Source organism: Arachis duranensis, chromosome 7 (genome assembly GCF_000817695.3).
Source record: "Arachis duranensis cultivar V14167 chromosome 7, aradu.V14167.gnm2.J7QH, whole genome shotgun sequence".
Taxonomy (NCBI): domain Eukaryota; kingdom Viridiplantae; phylum Streptophyta; class Magnoliopsida; order Fabales; family Fabaceae; genus Arachis; species Arachis duranensis.
In genome coordinates this window covers 1,166,485-1,186,975 of record NC_029778.3, presented here as the reverse complement: position 1 = coordinate 1,186,975, position 20,491 = coordinate 1,166,485, and the positions used below count along the sequence as shown (strand labels likewise).

Sequence of the window (20,491 nt, the reverse complement as noted above, 5' to 3'; positions counted from 1 at the left end):
TGGTAAAAATTCAGGTGTAGTTGGTTTTATATAAAATTGATATCTAAAAGTCGTTAGATGATTTGATTGATTTGATAAAATTTTTATCTAATTTTCAGCTATCAACTTTACGTAAAATCGATTGTACCTGAATTTTTATCGTAATATTTCTTTCAATAATACTATTAATTCTGATTCAATTCATCACGTGTGTGTTAAAGTTATGTAAATGCAAACCATAATGTTAGAGAAACAACAACAACAAAAAACAGTTAAAATTTATTTTATTTAATATTTATTAATTGTTATAGTAATTAATAAATATTAAAAAATAAATTCTGGTTAATTTTGACTAAATTTTTTTATTATAAAAATTTTTCGATACATTAATTTCTTTTTCAAGATTTAAGGCTGCGTTTGTTTATAAGAACAGAACACGATAAGACACTGAGAACGGGATAGGATATTAATAGACAGAGACACAAAATTATGTTTTTGTATTCTATTTGGTGATAAACTAGAACAAATTATGAAAATCTAATTTATTCTCATTTTTTTCATTTAAAAAATTTGAGATAAAAAATATAATAATAAAAATATATAATTATAAAAAATTAACAAAAATAATGAAAAAAAGAATGAAAAATAAGTTGTATATTTTATTAGTGTCTCTGTGTCTTTTCTGTTAAGATGAATATAAAATATACTAATTCGATGTCTCTCTAAATATAATTTTATATTTCTGTATTTATATCTCAGTATTCGATGTGTCTCTCTAAACAAACGCAACCTAATAATATTTGGTAGAAATTCAGGTGTAGTTGGTTTTATGTGAAATTGATATTTAAAAGCCGTTAGATGATTTGATTGATTTGATAAAATTTTTATCTAATTTTCAGTTACAAACTTCACGTGAAATCGACTGTACCTGAATTTTTACCATAATATTTCTTTCAATAATAATATTAATTCTGATTCAATTCATCACGTGTGTAAAAGTTATGCCAAACATAATTTTATATTTCTGTATTTATATTTCAGTATTTTGTCTCTCTAAACAAACGCAGCCTAATTACTCTTTTATAGTTTGTGTTCTCTGATGTTGGGGTCCAGCATCTTTAATTTCTCATTTATTAAACATGTTTGTGCTTTTTTATTAGTTAATAAGTCTCACATTTTTCATGCTTTTAAACAGCATAAAAAAGTAGTTAACTAATAGCAACTACAGCAGTGTTAGTTTTTTAGTTTTCTATACCTAGACGGTGGCTGTTCATATGTTTTCATGAAAGATATATTATATTAAATCATTTAATTAAATATATTAATGTGTATTTGTATTGGATATTTTCTTTGACTTAGACTTTTGACCTCATTAATTAACACTTCCTTGATTTTAGTTGGCTTTATCCTTAAGTGACTACTTAAATAATAATTTTTTTATATATAAATAATAATAAAAAATTTATAAATGATTTAATATAATAAATGTTAAAATTTTAATAATTATTATCTTTATATAAAATCATTCGAATAATTACCTTATACTTTGCACTTAAGTAAAGAACCATAGACATTCATAACCAAAAGGTATATATTAACAACTGACAACTATTAAAAAATATAACAATTTTTTTTCATAATTATCAACTATTATTATTCAAAAATTTTAATTATTAAATTAGTAATATTATTTATTTATCATTATCATCTAAATTTCTTAGTGTTTTCAAATTATACCGTTGACTGATACATAACATTTATAAATATATTTTTATTATATTTAATATTATTCAATTATTTTATTAATAATAATTTAAAAATAAATATAAAATAAAATAAATTATAATTAAATTTTAATCTATCTTGAATTGATTTGTTTTATTATTTTTGAAATAAATAGCAGTAGTACAATATAATTAAGGAGAATATTAGAGAATTATAAAAATTTATTATTTTTGAATATCAATTAATTATTAATATTTAAAAATATAAAATAAAATATATTATTAAATTAAAAAAATCAAATTAATGAAGGGACCATCAACTTTTGTATTTTTTGGTCAATTAAATAATTTAACTGATTTAATTAAATTTTTATCTAAAAACTTTTAATCATCAACTTCATATAAAATTGACTCTGCGTAAAATTTTACCTAATAAAAATAATAAATTTTAATGACTCTAACCGTTATCTAAAACGAATTTGATAGAAATACGAGTATTTTATTTGGAGGAGAAGAGTATGATGGTATTGGAATATAGTATAGTGTATAGAATAGAGTATAGAGAGAAGAGAAGAGAGAGAGAGAGAGTATAGAAATTAGAAAGAGATATAAGAAATTGAAATGATCGGTTTTGGGACCCTCAGTTTATGTCCTTATCTCCAACCTTTTTGTCCTTCCTTTCTTTCTTTCTTTCTTTCTTCCTCTCTTTCTTTCTCTTCTTCTCTCCCCTAAACCCCACCATCATCCATCATCCACTTCTTTAATTCTCATGTCATCATCACCATCATCATCAACATCATCATCCTCATCATCAACATCTTCTCCTTCTCCTCCTCCTCCTTCAAATGCTGCTGCTTCCGACGCCAATGCTGCCCCCGACTCTTCTTTCCGGAGGTCCACCCGCGAATTCGGAGAGTCTTCCACTGCTCGCCAGCAACGTCTACGTGCCATGAACGAGGCTCTCCCCGAGGTCCTTCTCGAAATACTCGCTGCTCAAGTTGCCATTGATGCTTCCAACCGCCATGGTCGCTTGGCTGCTGCTCCTGCCGTTGCTCGTTTGTTTCAGGTTCTTCCCTTAACAATCTTTTCTTTTTCAATGCAATAATAAAAATAATAACAATAATAATAATAATCAATCTCCTCCATCATCACGGGTTGTAAACTCGACAAAATATTGGTCAAGTCAAACATGAAAACCATTGCAACAACCTGCAGGTGCTGATTCTTTTTTCTATTTTCTATTTTCTATTTTCTATTTTCTATTTTATTATTTCTTTTCAAAATAAATTAGGTTTAAGTTGTGGAAGATATATATTTTCTACTACTACATACTACTTATCAAGCATCCTAGAAGAGAAACAGTTTGTATTATGATGAGAAAGCAATCAAGAACCTACTTTTACGTGGGTCATTTTCTTAATAAATAAATAAAAAAAAGTGTCCCTTTCAAAGATGGAAGGGGGGCTTGGATTTTCTTGTTGGCAATGTTCCTACTTGATAGTACCTAGCTATAGCTTATATCTTGCTCCAAAACATGTCTAGTTTTGGGGACCTCCTTTTTCATTTATCCAATTAAAAAGGTTTCTTTGTGTTGCATTCCAATTTGCCATTTCCCTTTCTTGGAATTCATCCTTTTTGACTCACTTTTTTTTTTTAATTTTATTCATGCTACCTAGGCTAGCAAGATCCATTGCATGCCTTTCTAGCTATCTTAAGATTTAAATATATGAACATAAGTTGATATGCATTTGTAGTTTACTTATGTGCCTTACAAGTGCATCATTTCCATATATAGTAGTTAAGTTATACCTCTCAAAATTAATACACATTAAGTATAGTGTATTATTAGTATCTTGATAAATAAATATGAAGATCTAGAATTAGATATGAAGTACCCCCGGCCGCCCTCACAATATTATATTATTATATGTATTAGGGTTTTAATAGTGATTAGGCATTGGTTAATTACTTGAAACATGTTTAATGGAAAGTACATATATATGGGTCAAAAAGAAGGTTGTGCATAATGCCAAAAGGCACATGCCATGGCAAGGTTGTCATTACAACTTCCCATTCCTTTTGTATATATATCTGCGGAGTTCACACCTATCATTATTTTGGCTTTCTTTCCTAATAAGTTAAATATTGTCTCATATAACATATTCATATAAGTAAATAATTATGACAATTTTCTTACACACATCATACTTGTGACTTGGGACATGGTGCATGCTTATTCTTAGCTTTGACTAGAAACTATCAACCTTTTTATATCTGAACCAGCAACTATGCAGAATATAACAAAATAAATTAGTATATATCTGAATATAAATATATTTATTCTTTTATATATCATGGATGAGCATCTATAGGTATAGGTATAGGTATATACCTTATTTTTTTTCTATAAATTTCATATATAAATAATTAAGTTAGAAATTCAAGTGCAGTGACTTCACATGAAGTTGATAGTTATTACATAATTTAACCGATTTGACTAAATTTTCATCTAATAGCTCTCAGCTATCAACTTCACGTGAAGTCGACTGCACCTACGTTTTCATCAATAACTAAACCTAACAAAAAAAAAGAAAAATGCAAGTGAATTTGTTTTTGCATTTGAGTGCAGAGAGTTTTGTAGTGTCTGTTCCAAATCCTAGAGCTTGAAGTAGGAATAATTCATTGGTGGATTGATGAGCAGTTGATGTTTTTGTCTTTGGTGTTTGTTGGACCGGTCTTTGTGTGCGTGAATAGAAGTAGAGATTCGCTGGTTTGAACAAGACAGGCACTTGGGCATACCTTTCTCGGAAATGAAAGTGAAATGTTTGTGGGGAAGCACGCTTTTGATACCATGTTTATACTTTGATTTGATACACAACACATGCCTACACTACATACAACAAACAGCAACTAATATTTTGACTAAGCTAGTTTCGTTATTATCTTACCCATATCTGTGGGTATGGACCACATCAATCTCTCTCATCCTTTCTCACTTCACTTCTTCTCCATTCCTTCCTTCCTTCATATTCTCTTCTTCCTTATTATTTTATGTGAGATTATTGGATTAGTATATGTTATGTTATATAGGTAGGGTACTGTTTGTATGAGCATCATGATCGAGCAAGCCCTAAACTCAAGTACACTGCGCATGTATTATGTATAGATAGATATTGTCTGTATTAATTAATTAGGCAACTTAATTTCCATTCATGTGTCTCTATTGTATCTATCTATCTCCTGCTTCTCTGTTCCGCTGATGATGCTACCCACTGCACCTACCTTCATGCCTATATATGATATAACACTGCTTCTCTCTCTTGCTGGATTAATATAATAATATAATATGCTACTTATGGTTAAGCAGACAGAAAGTAAAATAAAGTAGATAAACGAAGAATATTAGATACACATGAGATTCCAAACGGTATTAAACTTTCTATATATGGCTAGATCATTTTAGTGACTTTGCTTAATATAACAAAACACCCTGTATGCTTGGAAAGTTAATTGGACTTGCTCTGTATTTTGTTTTGTCCACTTTTTATTATTATTATTATTATTATTATTATTATTATTTTATATGCATGCAGGTTTGTTCTACATGGCGAGGGGTCTCACACTTGGATCCACTGTGGCAGAGACTTACCAGATTGATCTGGCGCCGGGCCTACTTAATACGCGACACGTGGCGAGAGGAGTACATCTACTGGCATCGGACGGCTAGGAACTTTGCATTGGGAGCACCCTCTTTCCATGTCCCACACTTCGATCCTTCTATGCCTCCCAATGGCGCCGGCGACCGTCAAACCCTCCTATGCCGCTGCCTTGCTCTCTCTGACCGCCACCTCGCCTGCGGCTTTGCGGACGGCACGGTCCGCCTTTTTGATGTTGAGACTCTCGCCCACGTCAGCACATTCCGGACTAACCACGGCCCGCGGTTCGGCCCGTTCTCCCGGTCCGTGTCCGGAATAATCCTCTCTAACAGCACGCTCACCTTTGCTAGACTCGACGGGGATATTTTCGTGGCGTCGGTCAACGTGGCCAACGAACCACCGCAGCAGGTGGTTGCAGGTGACGTGGTGAACAACGGTGTTTTAGTTGAGTTCGCGGGAAACAGTCGGTGGTGGGTGGGCTTATACGCAGGCCTTCCGGGCCGGGCTTTCCAAATATGGGACGCGCCCAACCAGCAACTGGTATCAGTGGGCGGGACGTTAACAGATCCGGAAACGGTTATGGGATGGCACATGCTAACAGAATTGGTTGAGCCAGTTGGGCGCGTGAGAGTAACGGAACCAGATTACGTCGTGGCGTGCACGAGCTCGAGATTAGTTTGTTTTAGTTTGTGGAACCCGGAGGAAGTTATACGCGACGTGGGTTCTGTTACGGGGTTCGTTGTAAGCAGTTTGGACGCGCGTCACGATGCGTTTGTGATTGTCGAGAGGAACGGTTATGGTACGGTGCGACGCGCCAGCACGTTCGAGCGGTTGAGTAGGTTCCGGTTGAGGCCTCCGTGGGTTAGGGGTTTGTTAGCGTGCATCAACTTGGGTTATGTGTTAACTTACTCCGGGGTCTCTCGGATGCTAAGGGTTTGGAACATTGAGCAACTTGCTGGGGTTTTCTGTTGCGCGTTGGAAGTTAGGGATAATGCACCTGAGGGTAATGCCATGGTGGCAAATGAAAGACACGTGGCGATTTCTTGGAATGACACCTTTATACAGTTATTGGATTTTGGTGTATAGTATTATTGTTCTTAGCTTAATTAGCTTGAGAGTAGAGATTTCATTGTTCATGTTGTTCGGCTGGCCTCACATTATTCCAAATTTTAGATTCCATTTTGTATCTACCCTCACAAGAATCACATTCACATCCATCCATTGTTGTCATTATTTATTTATTTAACCCTTATATTGTCAAAGATATAATTAATATCATGGGAAATTGGGCATGCATGGGATAAGTGATCTTGTACTTTGTGAAGAATGAGTATTCAAATTATTAACCCTAACTATAGTGCTGATTGGATGCTTATAAAGGTAATCAAATAATAAAATTCATTGCCACGCTTTTCTTGGAAGTGAAATAGAAAATTCATGTAGGGAAGCACGCCTACATGCGCAAAATAAGAAATTAAGACCCTAGATTTTATGACTATATGGACCACATCTAATTAATAATTAAATTAACAACACGGGCACATTAAATAATTTATATACTACTATATCCTTTCTCGTGCTTCTACTAGGTCAGATCCCCAATGTTCATCAGAATCCATATTATTAAGTTATTAACAACCTCTCATGTTTCGAATCAACCAGCAAGATACCGGTGCATGCATGTTCTGACTTAGGGAAAAAAAAATTAATTTTCATATACTATCACATCGGTGCAAATAATTAATTTTTATGATATAGTTTATTTTTTGGGGGGTTCTGAAAAGATAATTCGGTGTTGTGAAGTGAACGGAGACTTATTTGTTTGACTATTTCTGAATTCCTGTAGAACTGAGATCTTTGGAATGAGAATGATAGAAGATAGACATTACACGAAAACAAACAAAAGAAACTTTTTGAATTGACAATGCCTTGAACCAGAAATCTTAAATAGAAAATATGATTCTGATTGGTATAAAATAGACAATAAAGCAGTGGTGTTGTTTGTATGTATTACCACTTCATTTGTTTGTTTGTTTTGGTTTTTATTTTGATAATAATTAAGTATGATTTTGGTTTTTAATAGGAGCATGGTGTAAGTATGTAACATTTATAACTTGTTGAATCCCTATTATTTTGAGCAACATTTTTTGGGACACGTGCATCTGAGTATGAAATCTTAATCTATTATTTACCATATATCGATCAAATATACAAAGTACACTAGTATTCTGGTTCCATACTTGACTTGTTGGTCATAACCATGTTTCTGCTACTTGATGACAAAACTGTTCACCATGATGTTAAGTCTAAATGAAAAGGACACTGCATGTGTAAGCTAAGAATGCAGAAAAAAAAACATTATTTTATGTTATTTTTTAGTTAATAATTGTTTTATTGTTATTATATCATATCAACATTATAATTGAAAAGGGGCAGAGCAAGGTACCTCGATGAACAGTCATATTAGGATTTAAACGCCAGCTTAGTAATAAATAAGATGTGAATTATAATATAATATTTAACATTTTGAAACTTCTTTAATAATAACTATTTTAAGAGAGAAATGTAAAAATAGACAACATATTTTTTTATCAAAACACAAGACCAATGATAAAAGACATCACTTGTTTAATATGTAACATATGTATGATGCTTGGTGTATAATATAATGGATAATAATGAGTAATATTGAAATCAAGTTAAATTAGTTTAGTAGTGAGTTTACTAATTTATTTAAATAAGTGTTAGTTATTTAAATTCTGATTAATATATGCAGTAACTCAGCAAATTCTTAAATAGAGTTTCAATCCGTGATATCGGATCATGGATTGGATTCGATTCGCATATTCGTGGTGTCTATTTGAATTTGAACAAAAAATTGCGGATATGGATCCGATCCGTAAGGTTATAAATAGATCGGATCCAATCCGCACACTAATAGAATCGGATTGCGAATTTTTGGCAGGTATTTACGTATCAAAGTTGCATATTTGCGTATCCATAAAAATAAAGAAATAAATAAGTTAATATTTTTTTATGTTTTATTTCAACTAATAATGATCATATATGTTGTATTATTTTAATTTATTATTTAAAAAAATATGTTTAATAATAATTTAAAAGTAAATATATTTAAAATAATAAAAAAATAAATTTTATTAATATTTTTTAATAAAAGATAAACTTTTAAAAATATTTTTGTATGTTTTACAGATATATTAGATATCCAATATTTGTAAATATACATATCAGATCCGATCGAATTTAAATTTAAAAATTACGAATATTAAATTCGATAATTTTTTTTGCAAATTAAATTTTAGTCATATTCAATTCGATCTGTGTTCATTCCTAATATCGGACTCAATAATACTATGGTAAAAACAAAAAAATAATAATTAGTATTGAAAAGAGGGAATTGAAAGAGGGGGTTGGGGGAAGGACAAAATGAGAGGGACATATTGAGATTGAGATGAGAAAGTATGATAGTAGAGTAGCTATGATCTGATCTATATATCTGTATTGTTTAGTGGCTATGGTAGTCTCTCCTGCTTCTATGTCTTATTTCTGATTTGTCTGTCTTTCTGTCTTTCTAATTCTGACACAAAACCCATTCCCTTATATATATAGATGTCTACTACCCCTAATGCTTCTCCTGCATCTATCCCCCCTCACACCTAACCCTACCTACCTATCTCTCTTGTAACGGACATCAGAGAGAAATACCAAACATGCATTCAATTCTTATTAATATCATCCCTTCCCTTTGGAACGAACCCACTCAATAATGCTCTTGCCTTTTAAACAAAACAAAATAAAAAAATTGAAAACTCACTTACAATTATTTTTGAAGTTAACAGATGATAATTATTAGATAATTTGATAAAATTGATTAAATTATGGTAAAAATTTAGTTATTATCGACTTCACATGAAGTTGATAGTTAAAAACTGTTAAAAACTTTAATTGATTAGACTAAATTTTTATTTAACGGCTCTCAAATAGCAACTTCACGTGAAGTCAACTTTACCTGAGTTTTCACTTTAAATTATTATTTAATAATTTTTAATTATTAATTTTATATAAAATTAATTGAATGTGAGATTTTATCATAAAATTATTATTTAACTCAAATATTTTAGAAGATTTGGAATTTAAAATAAAATATTTTTTAAAAATAGATTAATATAAAAAATATAATTTCTTTGACCTCGTTTTTTAGAAGATGCATTTCTCTTCATTGTTTGGAAATTTCTCCTTTTTTTATTTATTGTTGATGATCATAATAATATTTAGTTTGTAATTGATTTGTTAGGTTGGGTTTAGATTAGAATAATGTATTGTATAACTAATTTTAAATTTTCCATTAATAACCTAAAGTTTATATTAGGGTTTAATTTTGTAAATTTAGCTAGGACATATGTTGGCAAATCTTTTGAATATGAACAAAATTTTGATGTAACATTCACTTATTAATTTTCTGATATTTTATAAAATAAGAGCAGATAATACGTTTTTCGTATATTAATGATAATAACTGAGTGTTATACTAAAATTTTATTAATATCTAAAAAAAATATATAAAATATGTCATGTTATGTTACTTTAAAAATGTTTGAATTTTTATTTTAATAAATGTACTAAAAATATAAATTTTATATGCTTTTAGTAAAAAAAAAATCATTAATAATCTTAACCTATAATTTTAATTAAGATATATGTTAGCTATATTTAGTAAAATTTTTTAAATTAAATTATATCAAAATTAATCATTTTAAGTTAAAAACCATTTATAAGTGAAATAATATTTTAAGGCGTATAATTATAACAAAAAATATTATTTTTTTAATTATTATATTATATTGATTTAACATTAAGTATTAAATATAATTTATTTTTATAATTATATTACTTAAAATAAGTTTTTCATACAATTTAAATATAATAAATTGTCTTAAAATTTTTTACCTAGAATATTCAAATTAACTTTTACATGATCAATTAGATTAAAAAATAATTATGTAGATAATTAAAATTTGTTAAACAAAATTTATGTAAACAAACTTAATTGAGTAGGAATGTTGACGGAGTTTTTTGAATGCATATATAATAAGATGAAAATTTATGTGGAGCCGACTTTACATGAAGTTGATCTAAGAATCATTAGATAAAAATTTAATCAAATTAATCAAATTATTTAACGACTCTCAAGTATCAAATTTACATAAAATCGATTCCAGTTAAGTTTTCACCAAACAAAATGCTTCAAAGTTCAAACCTTCAATTATTTATTAATTTTATTTATTACTTATCATTGTAATTGAAAAAGAAAATCCCTCTATCATGTGTACTCAGACATTTTGACACATACTCACGTACTTTTTGTCATATAGTGATGGTAACATAGCTAGCACTAGAATATGGTGTACTATAACTTTCCATACATATAAAATATGACGACATCTCTCATAAAAGAAAAATATAGTAATAATTTTTTTTACCTAAAATAACAAAAATTAATATTTATTCTTAGCTGATATATAGAATATTATAATTCTAAACCTAAAATAAACATCATTAAAAAGCAACTGCTAAATTATAAATGTAAATAACTACACGAATGATAATAAAGTTTAAACTTTATTTGAAGTTCATGTATGTATTAGAATAAATCATCCGTATAAATCAATGACACACCATAATTTTATAATTTAGTAAAAAAAAAAAATGGATACAAGAAATCAACTAGATATACAATTTTATGTAATTTAAATTTAAACAATTTAAATTATACATTCATAGTAATTCGAATCACATTTATTCAAATTATACACACGTATACAAGTATTAATTCGAATCAGGTTAATTCGAATTACACACTAATTTGAATTAAAGTGATTCGAATTACACACGCTATTCATAATAATTTAAAAGAATGGACAAAAATTTTTTTAAATTATATCACAAAATGTACGTGTAGTTCGAATCACTCTCTTTTAAATTATTATAGATAGCGTATATGTGATTCGAACTAAGTTGATTCGAATTAGTACTTGTATAGGTGTGTGTAATTCGAATCAGTATGATTCGAATTATTGTAAATATGTAATATTTGATTAATTTATGTATTTTTTTTTGTTGAATTGTGAAATTATGATGTACTATTAGGCATTAGCTTACATGGGTAATTTGCCCTATGTATTACGTGCATTTTTTTATGATGTCCCACTCGTCTAATTTGTCTTAAACTGGAATTAATATAGCAAATTTTTACTCCTCTTTTTCTAGGATCATTCTCTCTATTAGGGGTGCATAGATTCGGCCTGATCCGAAGGCCCGATTCGGTTCCGAATACTTTAAAGATTAATTTGGTGTGATTTTATTGGGTTTATGACCGGGTAAGGGTCTCAAAAATAGACCCGATCATTATTTCGGGTCGGGTCCGGGCCATAGCTCGGATCACCCGAAATCGGTCCGGTGACCCGGTCATCATACACAATTAATATTTTGTATTATTAGTGATGGATCATGACTATTCTTATGTGAAATTTAAGTATTGTAAACCTTAATATTTTGTGTTATTAGTCATTATAAGACTATAAGTTAATGTTTTATGTTTAGAATGCATAAGACTTTAGACTAATGCATAATATTGTGTTATTTGTATTAATTTAAATATTTGGTATTATTAGACAATATTAGTATTGATTGTGGTTTTGCTTTAGTATTGATTGTGGTTATGCTTTAATTTTAAAGAAGGATTGATTCTTGTTATATTTTTTTAAATAAATTTTACCATGTTAAATAATGGTTAGAGTTTTGGAAATTTGGATATTTTTACACGATATCTTACAAGAAAGTATCAACTTAATGTATGTTAACGACCCAATTTTCACCCGGTATAATTGTGACCCAAAGTGTATTGGTTTCATCGTATTTAAGATTGGGTTCGAATCTAATAAATAGACCCAGTATATATTTCAAGTCGAATTTAGACCCCATCAAACCCAACTTCACCCGACCCATGTACACCCCTACTCTCTATGGGTGTCATTTCACTCATTTGAGAATTGAGAAGGTCGTCTATTCTTTCTACAGCAATAGTAGTTTCGTAATCGATTTCTTCTTCTATTTTTCTTACTTATGTATAATTTAGTGTCTCTTGTTACCATTATTTGTAGTGGTTTTGTTTATATATTTTATGAATATTTTGCTTTGTCATTATCTATTCTATGTTTTCTTTTTCATAGTTAAATTGACAAGCTCAAATTTAAGAGGAGTAATAAATCAATGGATAATATTCAATTTTATCACTTAGTACATAAATTTTAATTTAATTTCTAAAATTTTAATTATTTTTTGTTTAGTTCTTAAATTTTAAAAATATAATTTATATTAGTCTTTAAAATAATTTTTGACGTACAGACATTAACAAAAATTTAAATAATTCAAAAATAACATTATATTTAATGTTTATAGAAATTTTTTCTAAAGTAAGTAATATAATATTATTTTTAAATTATTTAAATATCACAACTAAAATATGATTATTTTAAAATTTTAGTATGACAACACTTAACTGTGTATATTAATGTTCTATTAATATTTGTGTGTCGAAAATTATCTCAAAAATCAATATGCGTCATATTTATAAAGTTTAAAGATTAGAAACAATTAAAATTTAGCAACTAAATTACGGCTCATATACAAATTCAAATACCAATTTAAATATATATAAATTTAAAGACTAAATTAAATATTAACTCAATAATCCAATGACAACATTTTTCAATTATTATGTCTATCTCCACAAGAAAAATAAAAGAAACCTATCATCCGATCACTTTCATCCAACTCATTGCAATACCCAGCTTATGATCCCAATTCCATGACCAGCATTATAGAGCCGTCAAAACTCATTTAAGAAAAGATCAATTTAATTTGGCTTGTATAATTTACGAGTTAAACGAATTTAGATTGAACATATATTGGTTAGTTCGTTTGATTTGGTTGTTTTTCTTAAGTGTATACAATCTTTTTTTAAATACAAAATTTTATTTTTATTAATTAGTTATTTAGACTTTAAATAATTTACAATAAAAACATATTGATGTATGATAAATATTCTATATATATATAAAAGGATACCAAATTAAAAAATTGTTAAAATTATGATAAAATAAAACAAGTTAATTGGTGTAATTCGTTAACTCCGACGAATGGAATTGGATTAACATTTATTTGATTTGTTTAAAATATTAACTAACTCGTTTCTCTAATTTTAATTGACCTCTCATGTCATGAGGAGTCACTTCTAAGTTCTAACTCTTCCCCTTATTTATTTAACACCTCTAACCAGCAACCCGCTTCCTCAAAATATATTTAAGTATCAATGGTTTAAAGTAGTACTGCTAAGGAACTGGTAATCATTTGTCAGTTTAGAATGTAAAATACATTTTTCCCGAAAATTATATTTGCCAATTTACTATCTTCGTTTATAAACATATTAACTTCTATTTTAAATTATATATATTGCTTTAAAATTATAATTTTAATTTCATTATGTGATTCTAATGATTAATAATTTTTTTAGTTTCTTAAATTGATATTTTTAACTAATTTTGTTTTAATAAATTAATAAACTAAATACAATATGTATTAGAAATATAATTATTTATGTATTTTTTATTAATTTATTTTTTAAAAAAATAATTTCATGATATCATATTAAAACTTATATGATCGAAAAATTTAAAATTTAATTCGTGTTATTTAAAAAAATATTAGAAAAAAAAATACAAAAATTCGAATAACTTCAGAAGAAATTTTTGTTTGAGGAAGAATATAAACTCATATTTAGATTACGATACTTTCAACGTTCTTATTTGGACCTGTAAAATATAGACATATTTCATACCTAATTCTAAGTGAGATGCATAGCTTATAGCTACATAGAGAATCAAACTTCATGATTGTTCGTAGATAAAACAGAAATATTATTTTTCCCAGCTACTAAATTTGTTTTTTGGTGAATAAACTTTAATCAATAATCTATATAAATAGTTTGAAATATTAACGTGAAAAAAATAATTTTTTTAATTATTTTCAATAGAAGGTATTGGACAAGTTGTAGAGAAAAATATACCACAGGCAGCCACCTAAATTGTTTATATTATTCATTCTATGATGAAGAGTGAGGTACAGCAGGTACAATCTTATATCAACATTCACAATCAGAACAGACTCACAGATTTCATTTCGTATTGCTGTACAGCACACTGCCAAGCATATGAGGAGAGAGAGAGTGAGAGAGAAAGACGATAGCAAAGTCATAGAAAAGAAAAATGGGTCAAAGGAAAAAGGTTTTAATTTGATTACCTAAGCCTGCCATGTACTTGCTGTTATATATATTGCCTTTTATTTTTATAAAAAAGATATTGATTTTTACATAAGTCAACAAGTAGAAGTGTAGAACCCGTTCTTCATCCTTTTGTAGTCTTTTAGACTCTTTTTACTGCCTTATAATCGATCATCTTATTATATCATGATTATCATCCATCCTTTAGACTCTTTTTGAAGAAAAAAGGTTTGTTAAAAGATTTAAAGGTTAAATTTATTTACTCAATACAGCGAATGAGGTTCATTTTATTTTGGATTCATTTATGGACGCTAGTTAAAAGACATGAAATAGAAAATTTTAATTCTTTCAGAATATTGAAAACTTAAAAAGAAATGATGTTATTTTCTGTTTATAAACTAAGAGAACACTGTTTTTCATAGGCCCGAGGATATTTATAATCAAGCTCTCTATTATATTTTACATGTATATATCCAATTGCAGAGAACAGCCCAAAATAAAATAGTAGAGCCCATATTGTTCCACGTACAAAAATATGAACATACCAAGCACGTTTCTAAATTATGACAGGAACAGATTTTGTAGGTAGCATTCAAAATTTCAAATCAAATAACTCAAATTATTTGCACCAGTGTGGGGGGTGTTCAGCTGAAATTAGATTGTGTTCCAGGACTAAAAACAAGGAGAGATTACACGAATCAAGTGTTATATTTATAAATATATGTAGAGCAGCAGATAAATCAAAATTTCAGTGTGTAATTTCCTAGACTACAAGGGTGCTTAATTTTGATTTTAGCCCATAATATACACATAAAAACATAGCAAGAAGAAAAGAAATTACAAGCGAGTGATAGCTGATTTAACCAATCAGCAAGACAGCAACTGATTTAGGGTGTTAACTGTTGACAAAAATTGCAGTCGCAACCCGAGTTTTTTGGCTTGCGTCACCTCGATCACTGCCTCTAGTTTCTTCCTCGTCTCTACTATCTCAATGTCTGTATTTTTTTTCCTAGGAACGATTACGAAAGGCTTCCCTATGGTATAATTCCTTCACCTAAAATACTCCAATGATGCCAATGGAGCAAAGATAACAAAAGACTCTAATAAGAGACTGAAAGAAAGCAGCAATAGGACGAAACTTGGTTCAAAAGATATTACCAAGGAATTCTCCTCTCTCGTCCCATGGGCGATTTTCAAAAGACTTCCCAATAATGCTGCCTTTATTATTCAGATCACCATCCTTCGAGCAGTAGTGCGGAAAATAATCGTTGAACGTTTTGCTGCCTAGTACGTCAACTCCATTAAAGAGAAAGCCTCTTAGCAAATCCTATGGGATAAAACAGGAATTAAGGATCCGTAGCACTAGGATGTAACAGAATAAGACTAACCTCAAATTTGGTCTACCTTTGCAAGTGTTTCCCCAATCAGTTTCTTCAAAACACCCTGCCCAGGATCCTACTCACCAAATTTTTTAGGTAATAAGAATTAGACATGGACGATACTAAAACACAAGTTCTTGTTAGGTTGGTTGCTGAGTGTGTAACAGTTCAAAACTTGATCTCAAAAGCATCCATTTTATTGCTTGAAAGACAGTGGATGTTCCCATCATATACAAGCAAGACCATAATGTTTGTCAAAATTGTGTAATTCTATTTCATAGGTGGGAAACTGGAAAATGACTTCTCTCTGAATTATTGAAATCATAAACCATCATAACTATGACATCCATTTATATTCTTATGGAAAATCACCAGTCACTTAAGAAGTCAGAAACAAAATAGGTAAACTACCTTTTCTGCTCTCCACACCAGATATCTATGTTGAGCTTCGAGATTCCGAGAAATCTGGGATTCATCAGTCTCTTTAACGGCTTTGCTTACCAACTCCAACCATACCTGCAAGAATAATATTCAAAGGTCAAGAATTAGAAAGCCTACTGAGATTACCCTTAGCAAAACATGATTTATTAATGTACCATGCTGCTGGGATTACCTTGTAATAATCCTTGAATGCAGAATATAGAATTTCATATTTTTCTGCGCTTGAATTGAACTTTGTCCAAATGACAATTGGTGAAAAGAACTTTATAGATTCACTTGTGAGCTTCCCTCCCCATGGAAAAAGCTGTTAAACAGTTGAATGGTTAAGTGTTCCTATGTTGAAGATACTTTTAGCAAGAATCGTTTCGTGAATTTTCCACTAAATTATTTGCAGTTACCTCTGCATATTTAAGGCCAAGAGGAATTAAGCTTTTAAAGTACTTCTCCTTGTAGTGACGTTGATTGATGACATCATGCAAAGGGTTAAGGTCCCTGTAACCATAAAAGCAATGCTGCATTGTTAGAACTTGTGTTCCAATTTGGACAACAATTAGTGATCCACATTACAAATTTATACATAGTATGTTATCCTCACTCCTCGGTGTTTGGAAATATAAAGGGAATAGTTGAGAGTTGAGAAAATTTTATCAGATTGTCAAGATAGAGAGCATCATTGATACATTTCCCAGAAGCATATTGCAATAGATATGGAAGAAGATGCCAACTTACAGGACGACAATATTTGTTCTAGCGGTGGTGAAAAAGTTAGCACAAAATATGGGGACATCATATTCTGCTCTTGGAAAGACAGTGAAATCCAGAACCTGCATAAAAATGAAGCACTAAGCATATAGTAAAACTTTAACCTACCTCCAAGATCATCGAATATGAAGAAAGATTTCAGAATACTTCAGTAATGACTTCTCAATTTTATTTTATTATATAATTATAAGTAATCTTCTGCTACTTATTTCCCCCAGTGGCGTAGTTGGTACATCAAAATAGCTGTAATATGACTAAGGGGGAAAAAAAGAATACTAATATTGGAGGAAATATGCAGAGACATAGCATTTAAAATATTGAAAGTGTAAAACCAATCATATATCAAATTAGATATGATGCTTAGAAGAAATTTTGAAAAGATACCTGCATTGTTTCTGTCTCAATGATCAAACTCCGTAGAAGCCGAATCTCGGCAGCTTCGAATGATTGGATACTAATCTCTCCTTTACCATCCTTCGGCTCCAGAGAATTATACTTTTCCTAGTTAACAGCACAGGAAAGTGTCATCGAAGGTATAAAACACAATAACACAATTTCAGCTCAAATTAGTAGCCATAATTAAACTAAATTTTAAACAATAGTAGCAACAATTATGAATGAAAAGCTCAATAGCACACAAGCTTATAATAATATTTAGTGGTTTAGTAGTTAAATAACTAGCTATAGTAAAACAAATTAATTAAGGCACTAACTAATAATCAAAGTAAAAAGTTGTCGCTGTATATAGGTAGCATAACGGCACAGGATGTGACTGAAACACATAATTAAATGATATAATAGTTTACAGTTAAATTAAATTATATTATATATGATTAACCTAATCCAAAAAAAATTAAAAAGTGGAACCTGTAGAGGCGAAGAGAACAAGTGAGTGTGGCTTGTGGTTTCATCCAAAGCGAAATCGACGAATTTACGATACGACACTGAAAATGTTCGCGTGGAAATGGAAGAAAGTGTTGTTGCTCTCTTCTTGCTGCTGATGCTCCAGTCACGAGTGGAAACACAACAAGAATTTTTTTCGGTGCGTAATAGTGCTGTTAATTGTTGCAGACACAAGCTTGAAGAAGACGAAGAAGAAGAACAACCACCAAGCTCCATTGAAATGAAGGTGAAAAGACGTAAAAACCCCCAGGTTCAGTTTCAGTTTTCGGTTTCAGCTGGGTTTTGTTTTCCGAATTAACCGTTTGTGGAAAATGGAAATGGCCACGATACTATAATTAGAAAAAATCAGAGACATGTGACTGCAAACTCTGATAAGTAACAAATTCTGTTATTTTTTATTTTTACTTTTTTTTTTAAATTGTTAATTTTTTTGTTACGTAATGGGCCAAAAGGTCAACCCATCATTCTTCATGGTCCAAAATTCTCATCGCTTTTTCGCCCAATAAAATAATGTGGGCCTCTTTCCTCTGGCCCAAACAGATAAGGACACATGTGTGCTTGTGTAGTGCTACTTTATCTATAACTAGTGTTAAACCCGTGCGATGCACGGGCTTATATTTAAATTTAGTATAACACTATCATCGTCGTTATATAATAAACGTGTTAAATATGTTATTTTATCTTTATTCAAAGTAAAATATAAATAGAAGAGTTTGAAGTTTATAATATTCTTGAATCATAAAGAGGGAGCCATAAAAAAATAAGAACATATATAACTGTAATAATAGCATGTTAATTTTACCCTAAATTTTATATCAAAAAGCTAATAAAAATTTATCGACAACCTAGTATCTTACTAACTTCATTAGAAAAGCATTTGGCATAGGATGTTGTGTTCCTTGTTACACATTTCATTTCAAATTTGAAAAAAGAGTTATAGATAAATTAGTTATATCTATAGTAAATATTTGTACAAAAGTGTAAATCATAACATGCTATTAAAATAAAAATAATATTATTCTTACCTAAATATTATTGAAAACCTCTTTGAACACGACATTTGTTGTTGATGACTTTGGATTGCCGTCTTCGTCTATAATTAAAATCCTGAGGCCACTGTGACTCTTAACTCTTGACAAAGCAACATAAAGTTGTCCATGGGTGAACACTGATTTTGACAAACAAAGTCGTACATGTGATAATGATTGACCCCGACTCATGTTAATGGTCATTGCAAAGCATACTGTTAATGAAAATTGTCTCCGTTGGAACTTAAATGGCAATCCTGAATCTGAAGGGATCAAGTTCATTCTTAGAATGTACACTTTATTTTCAATATTTCTACCGGTCACTACCGTCACTCCAATTACGTTGCTGCCAAGTTCGTTAACTATTAATCTTGTCCCGTTGCATAAATCTGAAGTCCGGTCTATGTTTCGCAATAGCATTACAGCGACTCCTGACTTCAAAGTCAACTTGTGATTGGGTAGTCCCGAACATTTGATGTCATTTAGGAACTCTGGTGTGAACCACTCTCGTTGTACATCTTCATTCTCATCAACTTGGCATGTTGTGTCAGAGCTCAAATACTCCTTTTCCATCCCCGGAAAGATTGTCAAGACAAAATCGTTTACCTTCTCGACACTCTCAAGCGTGGGTGCAAGAATTGCCCTACTCTAAAAATACCTGTAATCTGACATGTTTTACAATAATTTGGATATGCAAAGTCTACCAAATGGTCATCAGTAGTTGTAATCAATAGATCATCTGAAATTTTAACTTCTGATTTATCACCAACAACAGAGCCAATATTTCCATTTCCAACATCAAGTATCCAATTAGCAAATCTCTTCATTTCACCTTCATCTTGATCCGAAGAAGACATTAGAAGCCTCATATTCGTATGCAGTTTCAGAACCTTACAAAATGACCACAGATGAGATGAGTTAACAGCGGATGCCAATATATCGTGTCTACTTTCTTTCGAAATCATCGGAAGTATCTATCTGAAATCACCTCCTAGAACAACAACCTTACCACCAAATGGTTGATGTGTCTTATGTTGATCGATAACTGACATAAGATCCCTGAGCGTCCGATCAAGTGCTTCAAAATGGCAGTTGTACCTTTCCTCGCATACAACATATTGAGAACTCAAAATTGGATCCTGTTTTGGACTTCTCTGGTATCTTCATTCACTCAAATTTTTCACTTTTACTTTGCAGTAGGTAATAATTTTAGTAAATTATTAAACATCGCCCCCTAAATAGTTAGTCTAGCTCCGCCCCT

The 20,491-nt window shown here is 30.1% G+C and overlaps 3 protein-coding genes across 5 annotated transcripts; 1 reads left to right on the top strand and 2 right to left on the bottom strand.

Annotated features, from left to right (window-relative positions):
* The first annotated feature begins 2,472 nt into the window (after positions 1-2,472).
* Positions 2,473-6,566, top strand: LOC107496048 (transcriptional regulator STERILE APETALA). The gene is made up of 2 exons (XM_021127003.2): positions 2,473-2,769; positions 5,297-6,566. Exons 1-2 carry the CDS (start codon positions 2,473-2,475, stop codon positions 6,443-6,445), a joined length of 1,446 nt encoding a protein of 481 aa, XP_020982662.1. The 3' UTR covers positions 6,446-6,566.
* An 8,639-nt stretch (positions 6,567-15,205) lies between these two features.
* LOC107496238 (phytochromobilin:ferredoxin oxidoreductase, chloroplastic) lies at positions 15,206-18,541 on the bottom strand. 3 transcript variants are annotated; one of them, XM_016117456.3, is made up of 9 exons: positions 18,167-18,540; positions 17,684-17,800; positions 17,267-17,361; positions 16,936-17,029; positions 16,710-16,841; positions 16,508-16,612; positions 16,122-16,172; positions 15,876-16,044; positions 15,206-15,771 (listed from the first exon to the last, which is right to left on the bottom strand). In XM_016117456.3, exons 1-9 carry the CDS (start codon positions 18,416-18,418, stop codon positions 15,752-15,754), a joined length of 1,035 nt encoding a protein of 344 aa, XP_015972942.1. In that variant the 5' UTR covers positions 18,419-18,540; the 3' UTR covers positions 15,206-15,751. The 3 variants fall into 3 exon arrangements, with proteins under 3 accessions (XP_015972942.1, XP_052108103.1, XP_052108105.1); XM_052252143.1 differs by lacking the exon at positions 15,206-15,771 and having other exon boundaries at positions 15,876-16,001; positions 16,106-16,172; XM_052252145.1 differs by lacking the exon at positions 15,206-15,771 and having other exon boundaries at positions 15,922-16,013; positions 16,106-16,172; positions 18,167-18,541.
* Positions 18,542-19,227: 686 nt separating this feature from the next.
* LOC127740669 (uncharacterized) lies at positions 19,228-20,099 on the bottom strand. Its single transcript, XM_052252037.1, has 2 exons — positions 19,935-20,099; positions 19,228-19,878 (listed from the first exon to the last, which is right to left on the bottom strand). The coding sequence occupies exons 1-2, from the start codon at positions 20,097-20,099 to the stop codon at positions 19,228-19,230; spliced, it is 816 nt and encodes a 271-aa protein (XP_052107997.1).
* Between the last annotated feature and the right edge of the window lie 392 nt (positions 20,100-20,491).